This window comes from Bombina bombina, chromosome 8, assembly GCF_027579735.1.
Source record: "Bombina bombina isolate aBomBom1 chromosome 8, aBomBom1.pri, whole genome shotgun sequence".
Classification (NCBI taxonomy): domain Eukaryota; kingdom Metazoa; phylum Chordata; class Amphibia; order Anura; family Bombinatoridae; genus Bombina; species Bombina bombina.
Window position 1 is genome coordinate 86426174 of NC_069506.1, and position 21838 is coordinate 86448011.

At 42.8% G+C, this 21838-nt stretch overlaps 1 protein-coding gene across 1 annotated transcript in view; it reads right to left on the reverse strand.

Annotated features, from left to right (window-relative positions):
• LOC128638471 (alpha-enolase) overlaps positions 1 to 21838 on the reverse strand; it is a gene marked incomplete in the record, with an annotated part of 709071 nt that overhangs the window by 670461 nt on the left and 16772 nt on the right. The window contains 1 exon segment of the mRNA XM_053690430.1: positions 7009 to 7099. Within this exon segment, the coding sequence (XP_053546405.1) occupies positions 7009 to 7093 (85 nt within the window).

Sequence of the window (21838 nt, forward strand, 5' to 3'; positions counted from 1 at the left end):
CACATCTTTACTTGGCAAGATTTGCCCATTCTTCTTTGCAAAAACACATCAAATCTGTCAGATTGTGAGGGCATCTCCTGTGCACAGCCCTCTTCAGATCATCCCACAGATTTTGGTGGTGAAAAAAGAAAAAAAAAAAAAAGAAAAAAAAAAAAAGAAAGAAAAAAAAAGAACGAACTTTTGGGAATTGAGAACCTGGCCAAAAGGAGGAGGCAAAGACACCCAGTCAAAGGCTTAAATACCTCCCCCACTTCCCTCATCCCCCAGTCATTCTGCCAAGGGAACAAGGAACAGTAGGAGAAATATCAGGGTGAAAAAGGTGCCAGAAGAATAAAAAAAATTAACGGCCACCCCATATAAAACCTGGGCGGGGAGCTGTAGACTATCCCCATCAGAAGAAAAGAAAATCAGGTAAGCATAATTTAAGTTTCTTCTTCTTATCGGGAGAGTCAACAGCTGCATTCATTACTTTTGGGAAAACAATACCCAAGCTATAGAGGACACTGAATGCAAAAAAAGGGCGGGTAGACGAGGCGGCCCATTCGGAGGGCATCACAGCCTGAAATTACCCACCTGACAAAAACCAACTGCTTCAGGTTTTATCCTTCTGTTTCTGGTGAAAGGACCAGGTAACTGCCCATCAGTTAAAAACCAGCAAGGCCCTAGTTAGAGACCGCTCAAAATCAGTAGATTCCACTGAGCACAAAGACTAGGAGACAAGTCCCACACTCTCCAAGCCCCGACCCGAGGGAATGGGACCTCCACATACCCCCTGAAATGAAGAAGAACTCAGATCTAAAAGACCAACAAGCTAGGGTAAAAGTAACCCTAGCCGAACTCCAAGTGCAAACAAAGGTTCCAACAGGACAAAAACGCAACGAGGACGAACTCCAACGACCAAACAAAGAAGGGAGGAAAACCCCTACCTGAACGGAGGTCCAAGGGACCATGTAACATCCCAACCCTGGAGACAAGGTAGACTCCATCCCTCACACAGCATGCAATCCGCACTATGAAAGAGCGACCAAGGGATAAAAACCACCCCCAGGAACCGCCTAAAATTAGCACCATTAACCTTATGCTCCACATAAACTACAGGCTTCCCTCTGCAACAGAAGTCTAGCAGACTCCAGCCGTTAACACTAGCCAACTAAGCTAGGAACAGCACCAGGACTCCCACAGAGGAAAAATTCAGAAAAAGTGAAGAAACCTACTCCCTCCCAGGAAAAACAAGGAAGTAGGAGAGCATCCAAAACCAGCAGAGAAAGCCCCCTGCTGAGGAAGGAAACATTGAAGCCCCCCCAGTTAAGGAGGGATCACAAGATCCAAGTAAGATACGCTGTTCACGGTCAACAAGACAGACCTCTGACCCCCCTCTCCGAGGCAACAGACTCAACACCAAAAGCGACTGGCAATGGCCGAAAGCAGTGAAATAAACCATTCCCTGGACCACCCAGATCTTTAGTAAGGAAAAAGGAGGGGAACTAAATTGAACGGTACCAATGGGTAAAGCAAACTACACCATTTGCTAACAAGACTGGCATGCTAACCAACTAAGCTATGACAGCACATGGGACTAGCTCGGGTTCCAGGACCCAGATCCTAACCCTACAAGAAAGGACACTCCCAGGCAAAAGAGAGAGACTACACTGAACCAACAGTGACGGCACGACACCAGAATCCAACCCTTCATGACATCCTGCACGAAAAGGCAGGGGGGACCCCACTGAACAGAGGAAGACCTCCGGGCACTATGTGGATACTGTGGTATGCTCCAACCTCCCTAAGGGGAAGAGAAAGCCAAATATTGATTGTAGAGGAACAGCCGGCCCAATAGAAAAACAAACAGCCATCGAGCACACCTTTAAGGTGCTGATAGCTGCAACAGGTTGCAACTGCAATCTCTTGCTTGCTGGGCAGCTAAACTACCCATCAGGTTATTTCTAAGTCTCCGATAAGAGAAAAACAAAAACCCTGAAAGGGCAAGTGGAAGTCTCAGAATCGGAAGGACTGAACCGCCAAAGACCCATCTAAGAGATGCGGTCAGATATCCAAGACAGAAACATGTCCGGAAAACCAGAGCCGGCTACAAGGTAGTAACCCCTGAGGAACCATAGGGACACCTGTACCCAAGGAGATGCAACCACAGCCACATCAAAAGGTCCCTGGACACTGGACGTTCCTAAGCATCCCAGAGACAGAGCATATCTCCTAAAGGCTCGAGGGACAACACCCCAGAGGTTAGATCTCAAAACAAGATGATCTAGCTTGAGAAGATAAAATAGTCTCCAAACAATACCTTTAGGATCAACCACCCGGAAACCCCCATAGCTCAAGGAATTAACGAGGGACGAGCCTCACAATTCCCGTTGAGAGACAGAGAAAACACAGACATCTTAGTAAGGGCAGCTCCATGAAAAAAAACAGACAAACGCATTCTCCAGAGCCCCAAGAACATGGGAGCAGACGAGAAACAGTAGGAGGAAGAAAAAAGGCCAAAAATGCCTGAACTTTCCGAACAGATGACCCCCCAACCAGCCCCAAAAAAGGGAATAAAAAGAAGCCTAAGACATCTCGACCCGTTAAGGAAGAGTTACCGTCATCAAGTCCCAAAATACATTCAATAATTATACCAGAAGAGATGGAGATAAATAAATAAAAAAAAAAAAAAAAAACACCCCAACCTGGTACCCCAGATGTCCAAGGAGTCATCTAAACCTCCAGTCCCATTGGGAATGGAGAACCCTAGCTCTGAGGCCAAAGGACCTCTGAAACCCTCCAGAGTAAATCTTTAGCATGATCCACTTCTGGAACCCCGCCAACAATCAGGAACAGGACAATGAGGACTGAGTACAATCCCCTGATGCCCCACCCAAAAGGAAGAAACGAGAACCAGCCTGACGTCTAATAACGAAAGGCCTCCTCTACCATGTTTTAGCCCTGCAAGGGGCAGAGCTTTAAAACAAATACAAAAGTTCTTGAAAACTTATGGCTGTTCCTCTCCACAAAAATCTTTAGTAAAAGCAAAAGCTTTATTCCAGGACAGCCAGTTATACCGGCACCACATGGATGATATAGGCCTTAGGGAACAGAAAATAGGGCTCGACCAGGACCAGCCTGCTACATTGGGCGCTTAGAACTGTCCTAGGCCACAGAAAAATCAAAACCCCAATAGGAATCAACAAAAGGAACTATAGACATAATGCGGAAGTGCCCAAGCGACCACAAAATCGCTAGTATCAAATTCCAGAAAAGAAAGGTTTCCCAACGGAAAAATTATAACAGACATGAGCTTCTCAAAAAGAAATAAATACATCCTACCGGATCAAAGAAAAAGAGGGCAGCACCCGCAGGTGAATTCCCAAGAAGAATGGGCACACTAACAGGACCAGCCAATCAGAGACCCCATTCTCCCAAAGCTTAGGACAGGAATAAAATATCCCAAAATGAAAGTAAATTGGAGACAAGGAGATTAACATCACCCCCGCCACGTCTGGAACAGAAGACCGAGGATCCTCAACCCATTAGGATTGGGATCCTCCAGCACCGCCAAAACATGCCGCTGTAGGACATGAAGGCGTGCCACTCCACAACGAAAAGCAAGACTTACCGCCGCAGGGACAACCGATGACCCCGACAGACGGTTGAGCCCCTGAAGCTTCAGAGGAAACCGCTTCCCCAGATGGCCAATCTGACCCAGATGATCCCAAGCCTGATGAGCCCTAGTTAACAGAGCACAGACAGTATCTCATCAACACCTCCCTCTCAGGAAGATGTAAATGCGCCAACGCCATAGATATGACCATGCGGAACCGTGCCATAACCTCTGGAGGAAACAAGCCGCCTTCCGGAGAAGGGTAATAGCATTAGAGGCACTTTCTTGCATAGCTAGGGAAAGTTCTAGGGCACGCGCCTAACTGGATGTGGAATCCCCAGGGGCGGATGGCTCGGCGGTCTCCAAGTTCCCTCTAGCGGGAGAAGAGAGCACTCTAAAGCGGCATTCGGAACATAACTGATGGGCATAGATTACCCGGGCCATCTCATACTCTTCGCAAGAAGAATCTGAATCAGAGACATCCGTCTCCAAAAAAAAAAAAAAAAAAAAAAAAAAAAAAAAAAAAACACAATCCTCCATAACTTGTGATAGAAGGGGGGCAAAAAAAGAAAGAAAGAAGAAAAAAAAAAAAAAGGCACTCACCACCTCCTGAGACCCAGACAACTAGCGAAACAGACTTTCCGTTGCCATGTGGTCAGGAATAAGGAAATGGAGAGCAGAAAAAGACCACGCCTAGTCACAAGGTACACCGTGCAGGCCAGAGAAAAGCGCGCCAATGCCACAAGAGCTGCACAGCCTGACAAAAAAAAAAAAAAAAAAAAAAAAAAAAAGGCAGTTATGTTCCGTTCTAGCCACGAGCTCAAGTGTCACTATACATTAATCATGTTTGTTATGTGATTCTATCTGCTAAAGTCCCCCCTGTTCAATACCCACCCGCAGAAGATATTAACCCTTGAATACATAAAGATAAAGGAGTCCCACTGAGACCCAGATTTCTTCGTTTACATTACATTCACACATCGAAGTAAAATGAAATGATCTTACCGGAATCTATGCCGTGGAACAGAAACACGGCCCTTCAAGTGTGACAAATAGTAGCCTCACTTCCGACATGGACTTGAGTGACGAAAGCAAGCAGAGAAACTAGCAAACGCCAATTGTTAAGGAGCTGTTAAACATGAGTTGGGTTTGTTTCGCAGAAAGACTCTCCCTGCATCTCTAGACTCCAATATCCATGCTCTCACTGAGAGGCTGACAGGATTACTTAAAACTCCAGTCCCATTTTGAGTACTACCCTCCATAAGAGACGCTTTAATCTTCAAACACTTCTCAGCCAACCTCCTGTGACGAAAGGCAAAGAATGACTGGGGGATGAGGGAAGTGGGGGAGGTATTTAAGCCTTTGACTGGGGTGTCTTTGCCTCCTCCTGGTGGCCAGGTTCTGAATTCCCAAAAGTAATGAATGCAGCTGTGGACTCTCCCTGTTTAAAAAGGGACAGTAAACACCAGAATGTTTGTTGTTTAAAAAGGGTAGATAATCCCTTTTTACCCAATCCCCAGTTCTGCATAACCAACAGAGTTATAATATACTTTTTACATCTGTTATTATGTCTCTGAAAACTGCCCCCGTATTTCAGTTCTTTTGACAGACTTGCATTTTTAGCCAATCAGTGCTGACTCCTAGGAGCTTCACGTGCCTGAGCTCAATGTAATCTATACGGAACATATGAACTAACGTCCTCTAGTGGTGAAAAACTGTCAAAATGCTTTCAGTTTAGAGGTGGCCTTCAAGGTCTGAGAAATTAGCATATGAACCTCCTAGGTTTAGCTTTTAACTAAGAATACCAAGAGAAGAAAGCAAAATGGTAATAAAAGTAAATTGGAAAGTTGTTTAGAAGATAACAGCCCCAATGCATGATGCTGCCACCACCATGCTTCACTGTGGGTATGGTGATCTTTTGGTGATGTACAGTATTTTTGCGCCAAACATATCTTTTGGAATTATGGCCAAAAAGTTCAACCTTTGTTTCATCAGACATGCTTTTGGGAGACTTCAGAAACATTTTTGCAAATATAGCCAGGCATGGATGTTTATCTTAGTAAGAAAAGGCTTCCATCTTGCCACTCTACCCCATAGCCCAGACATATGAAGATTACCGGAGATTGTTGTCACATGTACCACACACCCAGTGCTTGCCAGATATTCCTGCAGCTCCTTTAAATGTTGCTGTAGGCCTCTTGGCAGCCTCCCAAACCAGTTTTCTTCTCTTCTTTTCATCAATTTTGGAGGGACATCCAGTTCTTGGAAATGTCTGTTGCGCCATATTTTCTCCACTGTGTTCCATGGTATATCTAATGCCTTGGAAATTCTTTTGTACCCTTCTCCTGACTGATACCTTTTAACAATGAGATCCCTCTGATGCTTCAGAAGCTCTCTGCGGACCATGGCTTTTGCTGTAGGATGGGACTAACAAAATGTCAGGAATGACCTACTAGAAAAGCTGAACTTTATTTGGGGTTAATCAAAAAGGTACTTTAAATGATGGCAGGTGTGTACCGACTCCTATTTAACATGATTTTGAATGGGATTGCTTAATTCTGAACACAACTACATCACAAGTTATAAAGAGGGTGTGCACACTTATGCAACCACATTATTTTAGTTCTCTCTCTCTAACTGATTTACAGGCAGATTTTTTTTTCTCAAATACCCATTGTACCTCATGCAAAAGGTGCGGATATGCTCCACTTTAAATATGAAAGCACTGTCAAGAACAGGGTCCTGTTCACCAGATGACACTTCCCATCTGAAACGGAGGATTTTGAGTTTGTGTCAGAGCTCTAAATCAGGACATGAATGATGTTTGCATGTTCACATCAAGGGAGTGAGGTAAATCCCCAGATTTCCATTTACCGTACTTGGCTTGGGGTAGCCTCTAAAGATAATTTACACAGGACTATGGCAGAATATTTAAACTCATTAGTAAAAAAGTCAGTAGACGCTCTGAGTAAATAGAGGGACATGGCTGATTTGTGTGTACAAATTGAGGTAGGTGAAATAACCAGCTGGTTATTTCACCTACCTCAATTTGTACACGCAAATCAGCCACGTCCCTCTATATTTACTCAGAGCGTCTAGACAAGTTTTTAAGATTACCTTGGACGAGAGCAGGTAAAATAACCATGTTTACTAAAACATGGTTATTTTACCTTCTCTCGTCCAAGGTAATCCTTGGCGTGTTGGGGAGGCTTTTAAAAAAAAAAAAAAAAAAAAGTGGTCCAGAGTGATATTAATTTGGTTTTAGGCACCTGAGCCCCTAACTAGTTTACATTGTAGGAAGGGTTTAAAATTAAATCAATGACAGAGTGTAACCTACATAAGTGAATGTAGATAAAACCATGTTACCATTTGCTTACTTTATAAACTCTATATTTGAATCCCTAGAGACCAACCTTTGTTTGTATATAGATCAACCTCTACAGTAGGGTTCCCACGGGAGTCAAAGATTTCTCTGGCATGGATCTTTATGATAGACATGATGACCTATGGAAACAAAGCAAAAAAGAGCTTGATTTATTTTATAAATCATTCCAAATTCCATAGTTCGGTGGAATCAAAGACCTGAGCAGCTTAACAGAATGCTGAAAAATTTAGTTTTGGCTTCCATAATCTTACAAATAGTAAAACGTACTACTCTAAAAGAGTAAAACTGTTTATCCTTAAAGGGACACTGAACCCAATTTTTTTTATTTTGTGATTCAGATAGAGCATGCAATTTTAAGCAACTTTCTAATTTACTCCTATTATCAATTTTTCTTCATTCTCTTGCTATCTTTATTTGAAAAATAAGGCATCTAAGCTTTGCTTCAGAACTCTGGAAAGCAGTTTTTTTATTGGTGGATGAATTTATCCACCAATCATCAAGGACAACCCATGTTCACCAAAAATGGGCCGGCGTCTAAACTTACATTCTTGCATTTCAAATAAAGATTTCAAGAGAATGAAGAAAATTTGATAATAGGAGCAAATTAGAAAGTTGCTTAAAATGTCATGTTTTATCTGAATCAAGAAAGAAAAAAATTCGGTTCAGTGTCCCTTTAAAATTACATATTACCATAAGAATCAGTCAGCATTTTTTATTATTATTTAACACAAGATTCAGAGACAGCTTTTATATATTTGTTCCTTTGTGAAATATAAATTTCATCTTAAATGTAGGAAGACACAAGTAGTCATTAAAAAAAGAGATTAAATACAGACTTCTCCTACTGCTTGATGTCGAGAAAGGTTTAATTATGTAAATACTAGATGTCCCTGGTCTATTGCCCTTCCGAAACATAGAACATTACAAGGCAGCATTTTATGCATCAGTTAACCCATTATAAAGAGTAAGAATACACACAATTTAAAGTTATTTAATGTAGAAAGTGCTATTTCCAGAAAAAAAAAATTTTTTATTAACTTGTAAATCTGTCCAAGTATATCAAATTATTATAACTTAAATGGCTGAAAAAAAAAAAAAAAAAAAAAAAAGCTTTGGTTAGCAACAGTCCACAGTCCAATACAGTTGGTCAGTTATGCTTGATAATGTGCTGAAGAAGCATGGCAGTTATGTCCAAAGTAGCTGCAGTGCAGGAGTATTGTCAGGGAAGCCTGCAATCAATTTCATCAGTACTTTACGAAGAAATCTTGAGATAAAATTATTTATAATTGATGGCTAAGGAAGATGCTTAAGAGGAGTTAAGAGCACCAGGGTTGGAATCTATTAGATACTTACGTAACCTGGTTAAAGCATAAGGCTATACTTATATGGTAATGTCCATATGGGCCATGCTGTCATAGCTAAACCAGGTATATCAATCACTAAAATACAAGAGAATTGAATTGGAACTGGGCAAAGTTTATTTAACTTATTACTTTGAATTTCACTATACAACATATATGCACACAGTTAACACAAATTATTATTAGGTACATAATTTATTTTTTACTCTTTTCACCCTATATGGATATATCTCTATTGGTACCAGTTTGAAGATTTTGTCCTACTTTCCCTGGGAGAATCTAAGGGTTTTTTTTCCTCTTCCTACTGAGATTGTTTTTGTCTCTATACCCCAGGGATGAGGATTACATAAGTTTTTGATTATCGTGATATTCTACTTACACTAAAATAAAGTTAAGGAATTTATGTGCAAAATGTTTTGTTTGAAAAATATAGTTTCAAACAAAACATTTTGCACATAAATTCCTTAACTTTATTTTTTTAGCACAATATATTTGTAACATATAAAATATCTCCACTCAGATGTACTATGCAAGAAAAAAAGGAAATTTATGCTTACCTGATAAATTTTATTTCTTTTACGATATGAGGAGTCCACAGATTTCATCCTTACTGATGGATATCGCCTCCTGGTCAGCAGGAGGAGGCAAAGAGCACCACAGCAGAGCTGTATATATAGCTCCTCCCTTCCCTCCCACTCCAGTCATTCGACCGAAGTTAGGAAGAGAAAGGAAAAGACAAGGTGCAGAGGTGACTGAAGTGTAACAAAAATAAATAAATACCCGTCTTAGAAATGACAGGGTGAGCCGTGGACTCGTCATATCTTGTAAAAGAAAAGGAAATTTATGCTTACCTGATAAATTTATTTTTTACGATATGACGAGTCCACGGATTTCATCCTTACTTATGGAATACAATACCAAAGCTATAGGACACGGATGAAAGGGAGGGACAAGACAGGAACCTAAACAGAAGGCACCACTGCTTGAAGAACCTGTCTCCCAAAAACAGCCTCGGACAAGGCAAAAGTGTCAAATTTGGAAAGAGTGTGAAGAGACGACCAAGTTGCAGCCTTGCAAATCTGTTCACCAGAAGCATCATTTTTGAATGCCCATGAGGAAGCCACAGCCCTAGTAGAATGAGCCGTAATTCTTTCAGGAGGCTGCTGTCCAGCAGTCTCATATGCAAAACGGATGATACTCTTCAGCCAAAAAGAAAGAGGTAGCCGTAGCTTTTTGACCCCTACGTTTTCCAGAGAAAACAACTAATAATGAAGAAGATTGATGAAAATCTTTAGCCGCCTGCAAGTAAAACTTCAGGGCACGGACCACATCCAAGTTATGTAACAGACGCTCCTTCTTAGGAGGATTAGGACACAATGAAGGAACAATTTCCTGATTAATATTTCTGTTGGAAAAAACCTTAGGAATAAAACCAGGTTTGGTACGTAACACTACGTTATCGGAATGAAAAATAAGGTAAGGAGAATCACATTGTAATGCTGAAAGCTCAGAAACTCTGCGAGAAGAAGAAATAGCAACCAAAAACAAAACTTTCCAAGATAATAAACTTAATATCTATGGAATGCATAGGTTCAAACGGAACCCCTTGAAGAACCTTAAGAATTAAATTCAAACTCCAACGAGGAGCAATAGGTCTAAACACAGGCCTGATTCTAGTCAGAGCCTGACAAAAAGATTGAACATCTGGAATATCTGACAGACGTTTGTGTAGCAAAATAGATAAAGCAGAAATCTGTCCCTTTAAAGGAACTTGCTGATAACCCTTTCTCCAATCCTTCTTGGAGAAAAGATAAAATCCTAGGAATCCTAATATTACTCCATGAGTAGCCCTTGGATTCGCACCAATAAAGATATTTACGCCATATCTTGTGGTAAATCTTTCTAGTAACAAGCTTACATGCCTGGATCAAGGTATCAATGACCGAATCAGAGAAACCTCGCTTAGATAAAATCAAGCGTTCAATCTCCAAGCAGTCAGCTGCAGAGAAACTAGATTTGGTTGATGGAAGGGTCCCTGAATGAGAAGGTCCTGCCTCAATGGAAACTTCCACGGCGGCAGAGAGGACATGTCCACCAGATCAGCATACCAAGTCCTGCGAAGGCCACGCAGGAGCGATGAGAATCCCCGAAGCCCTCTCCTGTTTGATCCGTGCAATCACCCGGGGAAGGAGAGCAAACGGTGGAAACAAATAAGCTAGGTTGAACGACCAAGGCATCTATCAGTTCGGTCTGAGGATCCCTGGACCCGTATCTCGGGAGCTTGGCATTCTGACGAGATGCCATCAGATCCAGCTCCGGTCTGCCCCACCTGAGAATCAGGGTGGCAAAGATCTCCGGATGGAGTTCCCATTCCCCCGGATGAAGCATCTGTCTGCTCAAAAAAATCTGCTTCCCAGTTGTCCACTCCTGGGATGTAGATTGCTGACAGATAAGAGTGAGCCTCCGCCCACCAAATTATCTTGGATACTTCGGTCATCGCTAAGGAACTCCTTGTTCCTCCCTGATGAATGATGTAAGCCACAGTTGTGATGTTGTCCGACTGAAATCGGATTAATTTGGCCGAAGCCAACTGAGGCCAAGCCTGAAGCGCATTGAATATTGCTCTCAACTCCAGAATATTGATTGGACCGAGTTCACACACCCTGAGCCTTCAGGGAATTCCAGACTGCACCCCATCCTAGTAGACTGGCGTCCGTTGTCACTATCACCCATGAGGGTCTGCGGAAGCAAGTCCCTTGGGACAGATGATCCTGCAACAACCACCAAAGAAGAGTCTAGTCTCCTGATCCAGATCTATCTGAGGAGACAAATTTGCATAATCTCCATTCCACTGTCTGAGCATGCTCAGTTGTAGAGGTCTGAGATGAAAATGAGCAAACGGAATGATGTCCATTGCCGCCACCATCAATCCAATCACCTCCATGCACTGAGCAACTGATGGCCAAGGATTGGACTGAAGGGATCGGCATGTATTCAGAATCTTTAACTTCCGTCAAGAAGATTTTCATGAATATAGAATCTATTAGAGTTCCCAGGAAAGGAACCCTTGTCTGTGGAATTAGTGAACTATTTTCTAAATTCCCCTTCCACCCGTGAGTCCTTAGAAAAGGAAAGAACAATGTCGGGATGAGACACCTGGATCAGAATATCGTCCAGATAAGGCGCCACTGCAATGCCCCGCGGCTTGAGAACTGCCAGCAGAGACCCTAGAACCTTCGTGAAGATCCTGGGTGCCGTGGCCAGCCCGAAGGGAAGGGCCATGAACTGAAAATGTTTGTCCAGAAAGGCAAACCTCAGGAACTGGTGATGATCTCTGTGGATAAGAATATGAAGGTATGCATCCTTTAAATCCACGGTAGTCATATATTGACCTTTCTGGATCAATGGAAGAATTGTCAGAATATTCTCCATCTTGAAGTATGGAACTCTGAGAAACTTGTTTAGACTTTTGAGATCTAAAATGGGTCGGAACGTTCCCTCTTTTTTGGGAACCACAAAAAGATCTGAGTAAAACCCCTGTCCCTGTATTGGAACGGGACAAATTACTCCCATACTGGAGAGGTCTTTTACACAACGTAAGAACGCCTCTTTTTATCTGGTCTACAGACAATCATGAAAGAAGAAACCTTCCACTTGGGAAGGAATTTTTGAACTCCAACTGATACCCTTGAGACACAATTTCTAGTGTCCAGGGATCTTGAACGTCTCTTATCCAAGCCTGGACAAAGAGAAAGGGGCAAGCTCTGGTCCCGGATCGGGGTCCGCCCCTTCATGCTGTTTTTGGAGCAGCAGCGGGCTTCTTGGGTTGTTCCAAGCCTGGTTGGGTCTCCAAATGGACTTGGCTTGTGCAAAATTCCATTCCCGTTTAGCGGAAGAGGGGACTCCCTTGAAATTTCCAAATGAACGAAAATTACTCTGTCTACCCCTTTGCTTAGATGTTTTATCCTGAGGTAGGAGATGACCCTTTCCTCCCGTAATGTCAGAAATGATCTCTTTCAAGTCAGGCCCGAACAGGGTCTTTCCTTTGAAAGGAATAGCCAAAAGCTTGGATTTTGAGGACACATCCGCAGACCAAGATTTTAACCATAAGGCTCTGCGCGCTAAAATGGAAAATCCTGCATTCTTAGCCGCCAATTTGGCGATCTGAAAGGCAGCATCCGTAAGAAAAGAATTAGCCAGCTTAAGGGCCTTAATTCTATCCATTATTTTCTCTAAAGGAGTCTCAGTCTTAAGACTCTTCTAAGGCGTCAAACCAAAAGGCAGCAGCAGTTGTGACTGGCACAATGCAGGCCGTCGGTTGTAAGAGAAAACCTTGATGAACAAAAAGCTTCTTTAGAAGACCCTCCAACTTTTTATCCATAGGGTCTTTGAAAGCACAACTGTCCTCAATAGGGATAGTCGTACGCTTAGCCAGGGTAGAAAACATAATTTATGCTTACCTGATAAATTTATTTCTCTTGTAGTGTAGTCAGTCCACGGGTCATCCATTACTTGGAATATGGAATATATCTCTTCCTAACAGGAAGCTGCAAGAGGATCACCCAAGCAGAGCTGCTATACAGCTCCTCCCCTCACATGTCATATTCAGTCATTCGACCAAAGCAGACGAGAAAGGAGAAACCATAGGGTGCAGTGGTGACTGGAGTTTAATTAAAATTTAAATCTGCCTTAAAGACAGGGCGGGCCGTGGACTGACTACACTACAAGAGAAATAAATTTATCAGGTAAGCATAAATTATGTTTTCTCTTGTTAAGTGTAGTCAGTCCACGGGTCATCCATTACTTATGGAATACCAATACCAAAGCTAAAGTACACGGATGAAGGGAGGGACAAGGCAGGAACATTAAACAGAAGGAACCACTGCCTGAAGTACCTTTCTCCCAAAAACAGCCTCCGAAGAAGCAAAAGTGTCAAATTTGTAAAATTTTGAAAAGGTGTGAAGCGAAGACCAAGTCGCGGCCTTGCAAATCTGTTCAACAGAGGCCTCATTTTTAAAGGCCCAGGTGGAAGCCACAGCTCTAGTAGAATGAGCTGTAATCCTTTCAGGAGGCTGCTGTCCAGCAGTCTCATAGGCTAAACGTATTATGCTACGAAGCCAAAAAGAGAGAGAGGTAGCCGAAGCCTTTTGACCTCTCCTCTGTCCAGAGTAAACGACAAACAGGGAAGAAGTTTGACGAAAATCTTTAGTTGCCTGCAAATAGAACTTCAGGGCACGGACTATGTCCAGATTATGCAAAAGCTGTTCCTTCTTTGAAGGGTTAGGACACAGTGATGGAACAACAATCTCTTGATTGATATTCCTGTTAGTAACTACCTTAGGTAAGAACCCAGGTTTAGTACGCAGAACTACCTTGTCTGAATGAAAAATCAGATAAGGAGAATCACAATGTAAGGCAGATAACTCAGAAACTCTTCGAGCCGAGGAAATAGCCATCAAAAACAAAACCTTCCAAGATAACAGCTTGATATCAATGGAATGAAGGGGTTCAAATGGAACGCCTTGAAGAACATTAAGAACTAAGTTTAAGCTCCACGGCGGAGCAACAGTCTTAAACACAGGCTTAATCCTAGTTAAAGCCTGAACGTCTGGAACTTCAGCCAGACGTTTGTTAAAGGGACAGATTTCTGCTCTGTCTATTCTTCTACACAAACTAGCAGATAAGCCCTTTTCTAAACCCTCTTGTAGAAAGGACAATATCCTAGGAATCCTAACCTTACTCCATGAGTAACTCTTGGATTCGCACCAATATAAATATTTACGCCATATCTTATGGTAAATTTTTCTGGTAACAGGCATCAATAACCGACTCCGAGAAGCCACGCTTTGATAGAATCAAGCGTTCAATCTCCATGCAGTCAGCCTCAGAGAAATTAGATTTGGATGGTTGAAAGGACCCTGAATTAGAAGGTCCTGTCTCAGAGGCAGAGACCACGGTGGACAGGACGACATGTCCACTAGGTCTGCATACCAGGTCCTGCGTGGCCACACAGGCGCTATCAGAATCACCGAAGCTCTCTCCTGTTTGATCTTGGCAATCAAACGAGGAAGCATCGGGAACGGTGGAAACACATAAGCCATGTTGAAGACCAAAGGGGCTGTCAGAGCATCTATCAGCATCGCTCCCGGGTCCCTGGACCTGGATCCGTAACAAGGAAGCTTGGCGTTCTGAGGAGACGCCATGAGATCCAGATCTGGTTTGCCCCAACGATGAATCAGTTGAGCAAAGACCTCCGGATGAAGTTCCCACTCCCCCGGATGAAAATCCGCCTCCCAGTTCTCCACGCCTGGGATGTAAATCGCTGACAGGTGGCAAGAGTGAGACTCTGCCCAGCGAATTATCTTTGAGACTTCTAACATCGCTAGGGAACTTCTGGTTCCCCCTTGATGGTTGATGTAAGCCACAGTCGTGATGTTGTCCGACTGAAATCTGATGAACCTCAGAGTTGCTAACTGAGGCCAAGCTAGAAGAGCATTGAATATTGCTCTTAATTCCAGAATATTTATTGGGAGGAGTTTCTCCTCCCGAGTCCATAATCCCTGAGCTTTCAGGGAGTTCCAGACTGCGCCCCAGCCTAGAAGGCTGGCGTCTGTTGTTACAATTGTCCAATCTGGCCTGCGAAAGGTCATCCCCTTGGACAGATGTGGCTGAGAAAGCCACCATAGAAGAGAATCTCTGGTCTCTTGATCCAGATTTAGTAGGGGGGACAAATCTGCGTAATCCCCGTTCCACTGACTTAGCATGCACAATTGCAGCGGTCTGAGATGCAGGCGCGCAAATGGTACTATGTCCATTGCCGCTACCATTAAGCCAATTACTTCCATGCACTGAGCTACTGACAGGTGTGGAATGGAATGAAGGACACGGCAAGCATTTAGAAGTTTTAATAACCTGGCCTCTGTCAGGTAAATTTTCATCTCTACAGAATCTATAAGAGTCCCTAGAAAGGGAACTCTTGTAAGTGGTAATAGAGAACTCTTTTCCACGTTCACCTTCCACCCTCACAGCGACCTATCTTTAGTTAGGCTGCAAGAGAATGACTGAATATGACATGTGAGGGGAGGAGCTATATAGCAGCTCTGCTTGGGTGATCCTCTTGCAGCTTCCTGTTAGGAAGAGATATATTCCATAAGTAATGGATGACCCGTGGACTGACTACACTTAACAAGAGAAATAGCTCCCTCCACCTTAGGGATCGTTTGCCAAGAGTCCCGAATGGTGTCAGCTATAGGGTACATTTACTTAAAAATAGGGGAAGGTGAGAACGGGATACCCGGTCTTTCTCGAGTAACAATTTCCGAAATTCTCTTAGGAACCGGAAAGACATCAGAATAAGAAGGAACTTTTAAGTATTTGTCCATCTTCACAATTTCTCTGGCGGCACCACGATAGAGTCAGTCATCCAGAGTCATCAAAACCTCCCGCAGCAACAGACGGAGGTGTTCAAGTTTAAATCTGACAGACATGACATCCAAATCTGTCTGGGGCAAAACACTCCCTGAGTCAGATAATTCCCCCTCGGACAGGTTCTCCCTACCCCCCAACTCAGAGTCCTGGGAGGGTACATCAGAGATAGCCATCAAGGCATCAGAAGTCGCAGGGACCGCATGGGCTTCTGCCCTGGTACGCTTGCCTTGTAACACTGGCAACTTAGATAACACTTCTGTAAGGGTGGAAGACATAACTGCAGCCATGTCCTGCAGAGTGAATGAAGTGGACGCTGTCTAAGAACACTGTCGCTTGGGCGGGTGTTAGAGGTTGAGATGCTTGGGGAGAAAGTTGCGGCATACCCTGGGTCTCAGTCTGAGAAACATCTTTAGATAATTTTGTATTAAAAATTATCTGGTCTTTAAACTGTAAAGCCCTCTCAGTACATGAGGGACAAATAGTAAGAGGGGGGTTCCACTGTGGCATCTAAACACAGAGCATGTGACTTCCAGTAGATCATCCATGACAAGCCATAAATTGGTCGTGGTATTCAATTAACAAAATAACGTTTGAAAAATAATTTTGCAAACGAGTGTACTGTGTCTTTAAATTTAAACTCCTAGAATTTTATGGTCTATCAACCAACTTATGCAATACTAGCAATCACTATAGGGACTTTCCTCCCCTTATAAAAGTACACTAACTTTCTTTTGCCTTTAATACTTATGACAAAGAAAAAAAAAAAAATGCACCACGCCACAGCTCTGCTGTGGTGCCTACCTGCCTCCACGAGCCAACCAAGGATACTCTGTGACTGCATGCCTAAGACCGCTTGTAAACTCTGTTGAAATACAACAAGCGGACCTAGGAACACCAGAGCCTCGATGAACAGTCGGGACCTGGATACCAACTGCGCGATGAAGCACACAACGGTAAGCCCCGCCCTTCGTGGGCAGTAGTCTAACTCCCAACAAGGAGAATCACATGGCCTGCACCAGTCGTAGTATGAAAACGACTCGGGCATCACAAAAAAAAAAAAAAAAGACCCCCTTGTCTAGACTTGTTATGGTATAAACACCCAAATAAGCCACAACACAACAATGTACCCCGCAATGTGACCGGGCTAGCAATTTAACAGCCCGCACGTCGCACAGCTGAATTCAGCACACATAATACAGGGGGGGAAAAAAAATGTTCATGCACACCATCACACTTGCAGATCGATTACCCCTTCCTGTTGCAGCAAAGTATGGCCAGTCTGTTCTGAGTTCGATTCCCCAGAAAGCAATAATAAAAGACTGCACATACCTCAATGCTGGTTCAGTCTGCACTGGTCCCACACGAATAAGAGGTCCTTCTTTCATCTCCTCTTGCAACTCTGTGGGGACATATAGGGCCTTAGATAATAGTCGCTAAGACCATCAGTAGGGCAGCAACAGAATGGGAGACACTGAACACAGCAGCCTCTCCTCAATTCCCATTGTTGAAAAGCTTGTAGCTTTGCCCCTGAGAAAAATAGTACTCACTGGTAACATTGTAAAATAATAAACTCTTGATTGAAGAATCGAAATTAACACCTCACTTTACCTCTCTCATTACTAACACAGGCAAAGAGAATGACTGGAGTGGGAGGAGCTATATATACAGCTCTGCTGTGGTGCTCTTTGCCTCCTCCTGCTGACCAGGAGGCGATAACCATAAGGATGAAATCCGTGGACTCGTCATATATTGTAAAAGAAATATACTTAATTGAATTTTGAAAGGTTATGTTGTTTAATACTGAATGTACATGGGGGGGGGGGGGAGGGTAAAGAGGGGTAACAAAGTATATATAAACTGGAATTCTATGGGCTATATCATATATAAAACACACACACACACACACACACACACACTTGAAGTGCTTAAAATAAAAAAAAAAAAAAAGTTTCATTGAGATCCCAGTAAGCTTCCTTAAAAAAAAAAAAAATGTGATAGTAAATCCTAGTGTTTGTTAACTGCTAGGATTTACCAGTGCAACAAATAAAGGGGACTTTAAGTCATTAAGTATGAAATACTTTTGAAAGTTCCTTTGTATGCAGCGTTCGCCACACTGAGCACCTCAGGCCGCCCACGACAGAACGCAAATTTTGCACTGAGGTACTCTTAATAGCTGTGTGGACCAGCTGGCATTATGCCGGATAGCTACAACACACTGAGAAAGTTCAGCACTCGCTTGCAAGCTCTCAGCTAAGATTAAAAGCAAAACTGGAAGAGTTAGTTACCGAATCTGGCCAAATGGGAGAGGTCCAGGCACCACGTCAAGGTCTCTTCCAAAACCTGGGTCCCCAATACAGCCATACAAATACCAGTTTTCAAACAAACTGGGAACAAGTCAGGGTTCACAAACTTATGTAATCACACTAGACCTATACAAAACACGGAAGGGGACTGCACTCTCAGACTTCACTGGGTACACATCCCATGACCCTGCAACATGCTCAGCCCTGGGTGCTAATTGCACTCTCAGGAACCTGTGCTGTCTCCAGGGTGATTACATAAGTCTATGAACCCTGACTTGTTCCCAGTTTGATTTAGAGCTGGCATTTGTATGGCTGTATTAGGGACCCAGGTTTTGGAAGAGATCTTGATGTAGTACCTGGTCTTGTCCCATTTGGCCAGATGCGGCAACCAATTCTTCCAGTTTTGCTCTTAATCTTAGCTGAGAGCTTGTAAGCGAGTGCTGGACTACCTCTGTATTGTATTAATATATTTTGTAATTTTCCATATGGGCCTTGCACTCAGACTTGTCTGGGGTTAACTGCCCGTGACTCTGGAGAAAGCACAACTTCCTGAAAGTGCTATTAGCACCCAGGGCTGAGCATGTTGTAGGGTCATGGGATGTGTACCCAGTCCAGTCTGAGAGTGCAGTCCCCTTCCGTGTTTTGATTATGCCGGATAGCTAGCACACTATTGGAAAAACAGAATTTATGCTTACCTGATAAATTACTTTCTCCAACGGTGTGTCCGGTCCACGGCGTCATCCATTACTTGTGGGAAAATATTCTCCCCCACAGGGAAAGGCAAGGAGAGCACACAGCAAGAGCTATCCATATAGCTCCCCCTCTGGCTCCGCCCCCCCAGTCATTTGACCGACGGTTAGGAGAAAAAGGAGAAACCATAGGGTGCCGTGGTGACTAGTGTATAAAGAAAAAAAAAATTTAACCTGATTAGGAAACCAGGGTGGGCCGTGGACTGGACACACCGTTTGAGAAAGTAATTTATCAGGTAAGCATAAATTCTGTTTTCTCCAACATTGGTGTGTCCGGTCCACGGCGTCATCCATTACTTGTGGGAACCAAATCAGGTTACCTAAATGGAAGGCACCACGGCTTGCAAAACCTCTCTCCCAAAAATAGCCTCAGAAGAAGCATAAGTATCAAATTTGTAGAATTTGGCAAAAGTGTGCAGAGAGGACCAAGTCGCTGCCTTACATATCTGATCAACAGAAGCCTCGTTCTTGTAGGCCCAAGTGGAAGCCACAGCCCTAGTAGAGTGAACTGTGATTCGGTCAGGAGGTTGCCGTCCGGCAGTCTCATAAGCCAATAAGATAATGCTTTTCAGCCAGAAAGAGAGAGAGGTAGCAGTAGCTTTTTGACCTCTCCTCTTACCAGAGTAAACGACAAACAAAGATGAGGTTTGTCTAAAATCTTTTGTTGCTTCTAAGTAGAACTTTAAAGCACGAACAACATCTAAATTGTGTAACAAACGTTCCTTCTTTGAAACTGGATTCGGACACAGAGAAGGAACAACTATTTCCTGGTTAATATTCTTGTTGGAAACGACTTTTGGAAGAAAACCAGGCTTAGTACGCAAAACAACCTTATCTGAATGGAAAAACAGATAGGGTGGATTACATTGCAAAGCAGATAATTCAGAAACTCTTCTAGCAGAAGAAATAGCAACCAAAAATTGAACTTTCCAATATAATAACTTAATATCTATGGAATGTAAAGGTTCAAACGGAACCCCTTGAAGAACTGAAAGAACTAAATTTAGACTCCAAGGAGGAGTCATGGGTCTGTAAGCAGGCTTGATTCTAACCAAAGCCTGAACAAAAGCTTGTACATCTGGCACAGCTGCCAGTCGTTTGTGTAACAAGACAGATAAAGCAGAAATCTGTCTTTTTAGAGAACTAGCTGACAACCCTTTATCCAAACCTTCTTGGAGACAGGAGAGAATCTTTGGAATTTTAATCTTACTCCAGGAGAATCCCTTGGATTCACATCAGCAGATATATTTTTTCCATATTTTATGGTAAATCTTTCTAGTCACAGGTTTTCTGGCTTGGACCAGAGTATCTATCACAGAATTCGAAAACCCACGCTTGGATAAAATTAAGCATTCAATTTCCAAGCAGTCAGCTGCAGAGAAACTAGATTTGGATGTTCGAATGGACCTTGTACTAGAAGATCCTGTCTCAAAGGTAGCTTCCATGGTGGAGCCGATGACATTCACCAGGTCTGCATACCAAGTCCTGCGTGGCCACGCAGGAGCTATCAGAATCACAGAGGCCTTCTCCTGTTTGATCCTGGCTATGAGCCTGGGAAGGAGAGGAAACACATACGCTAGGTTGAACCACCAAGGCGCCACTAATGCATCCACTAGAGTCGCCTTGGGATCCCTGGATCTAGACCCGTAGCAAGGAATCTTGAAGTTCTGACGGGACGCCATTAGATCCATGTCTGGAATGCCCCATAATTGGGTTAACTGAGCAAAGACCTCCAGGTGGAGTTCCCACTCCCCCTGGATGGAAAGTCTGATGACTCAAATAGTCCGCCTCCCAGTTGTCTACTCCTGGGATGTGAATAGCGGATAGATGGCAGGAGTGATTCACTGCCCATTGGATAATCTTGATTACTTCCTTCATTGCTAGGGAACTCTTTGTTCCCCCCTGATGATTGATGTACGCAACAGTCGTTATGTTGTCCGACTGAAATCTTATGAACCTGGCTTCCGCTAGCTGAGGCCAAGCCAGGAGCGCATTGAATATTGCTCTTATGAACAAACAAACACTGTAAAAAGCGCCAAACACTATAACCTTATAGTATTGCTTAATAAACCAAATCTAAATGATGTTTTTAAATCATAAAAGATTGCATATACATTCCAATAATATAAAAGGCATTCAATGCAAAGAATAGATAATAGAAAAAAACTTCCTACTTTCTTGCAGGTAATGTCTCTTTAAATGCTTGTTTGCAAATGTCCAAATATAAAAACGATTCACTTTTTTTCTCCTGTGCAGCTCCTTCTAAAATCACTGGTGTGGTAGCGATAAGATACAAACTAAAAGGAAAAAAACATGGAGCGCAGGGGAAAAAAAAAAAAAAACAAAGAACAGATCATTGTGCAGTATATCAGATTAAAAAACAATTTATTAGTGACAAAAAACAAACTCACAAAACAAACCCTCAAACAATATGAGGTATGTATCAGCGTCTTGTATAGATGTTACTATACTATTTTCCAATGTCCAATTTCACCTTGCTGGTTCATCTAATAGTGACTGTTCAGTCTCGGTGTCTTTAACAACAAAAGATTTCCCTCCTGCGGTGGTTCAATCTGTGTAGCCGGCAACAGATTCTCCTGACCTGGAGGGATTGTAGCGTCACTCAGCGTGTGCGTGTGGCCTTACACGGGACTCCTCCCGCTTCGTCAGAGGCTTATGCCCACTCCTTGTGATGTCCTTTTTATACTATTCCTATGTATAATGATGCACTGCAGCGTTCCCATAACATATCACATTGGTTTATGCATTGCTTGATACAAGTGTTCTATTCTATATATGCACATTAGAATAACTTAATACAAAAAATAAGATTAAATCCTTTCTCTTTACTACAAAATTTATCTATCTATCTGTACATAAATGCATGCTAACATTACAATACTACATTTTCAATAATAAATTTCCAAAGGGGACATATGATATCAATTCATATATATATATATATACACATATCTACTTCAATTTAATATATGTACCATTGCTTTCCACTATAAAAA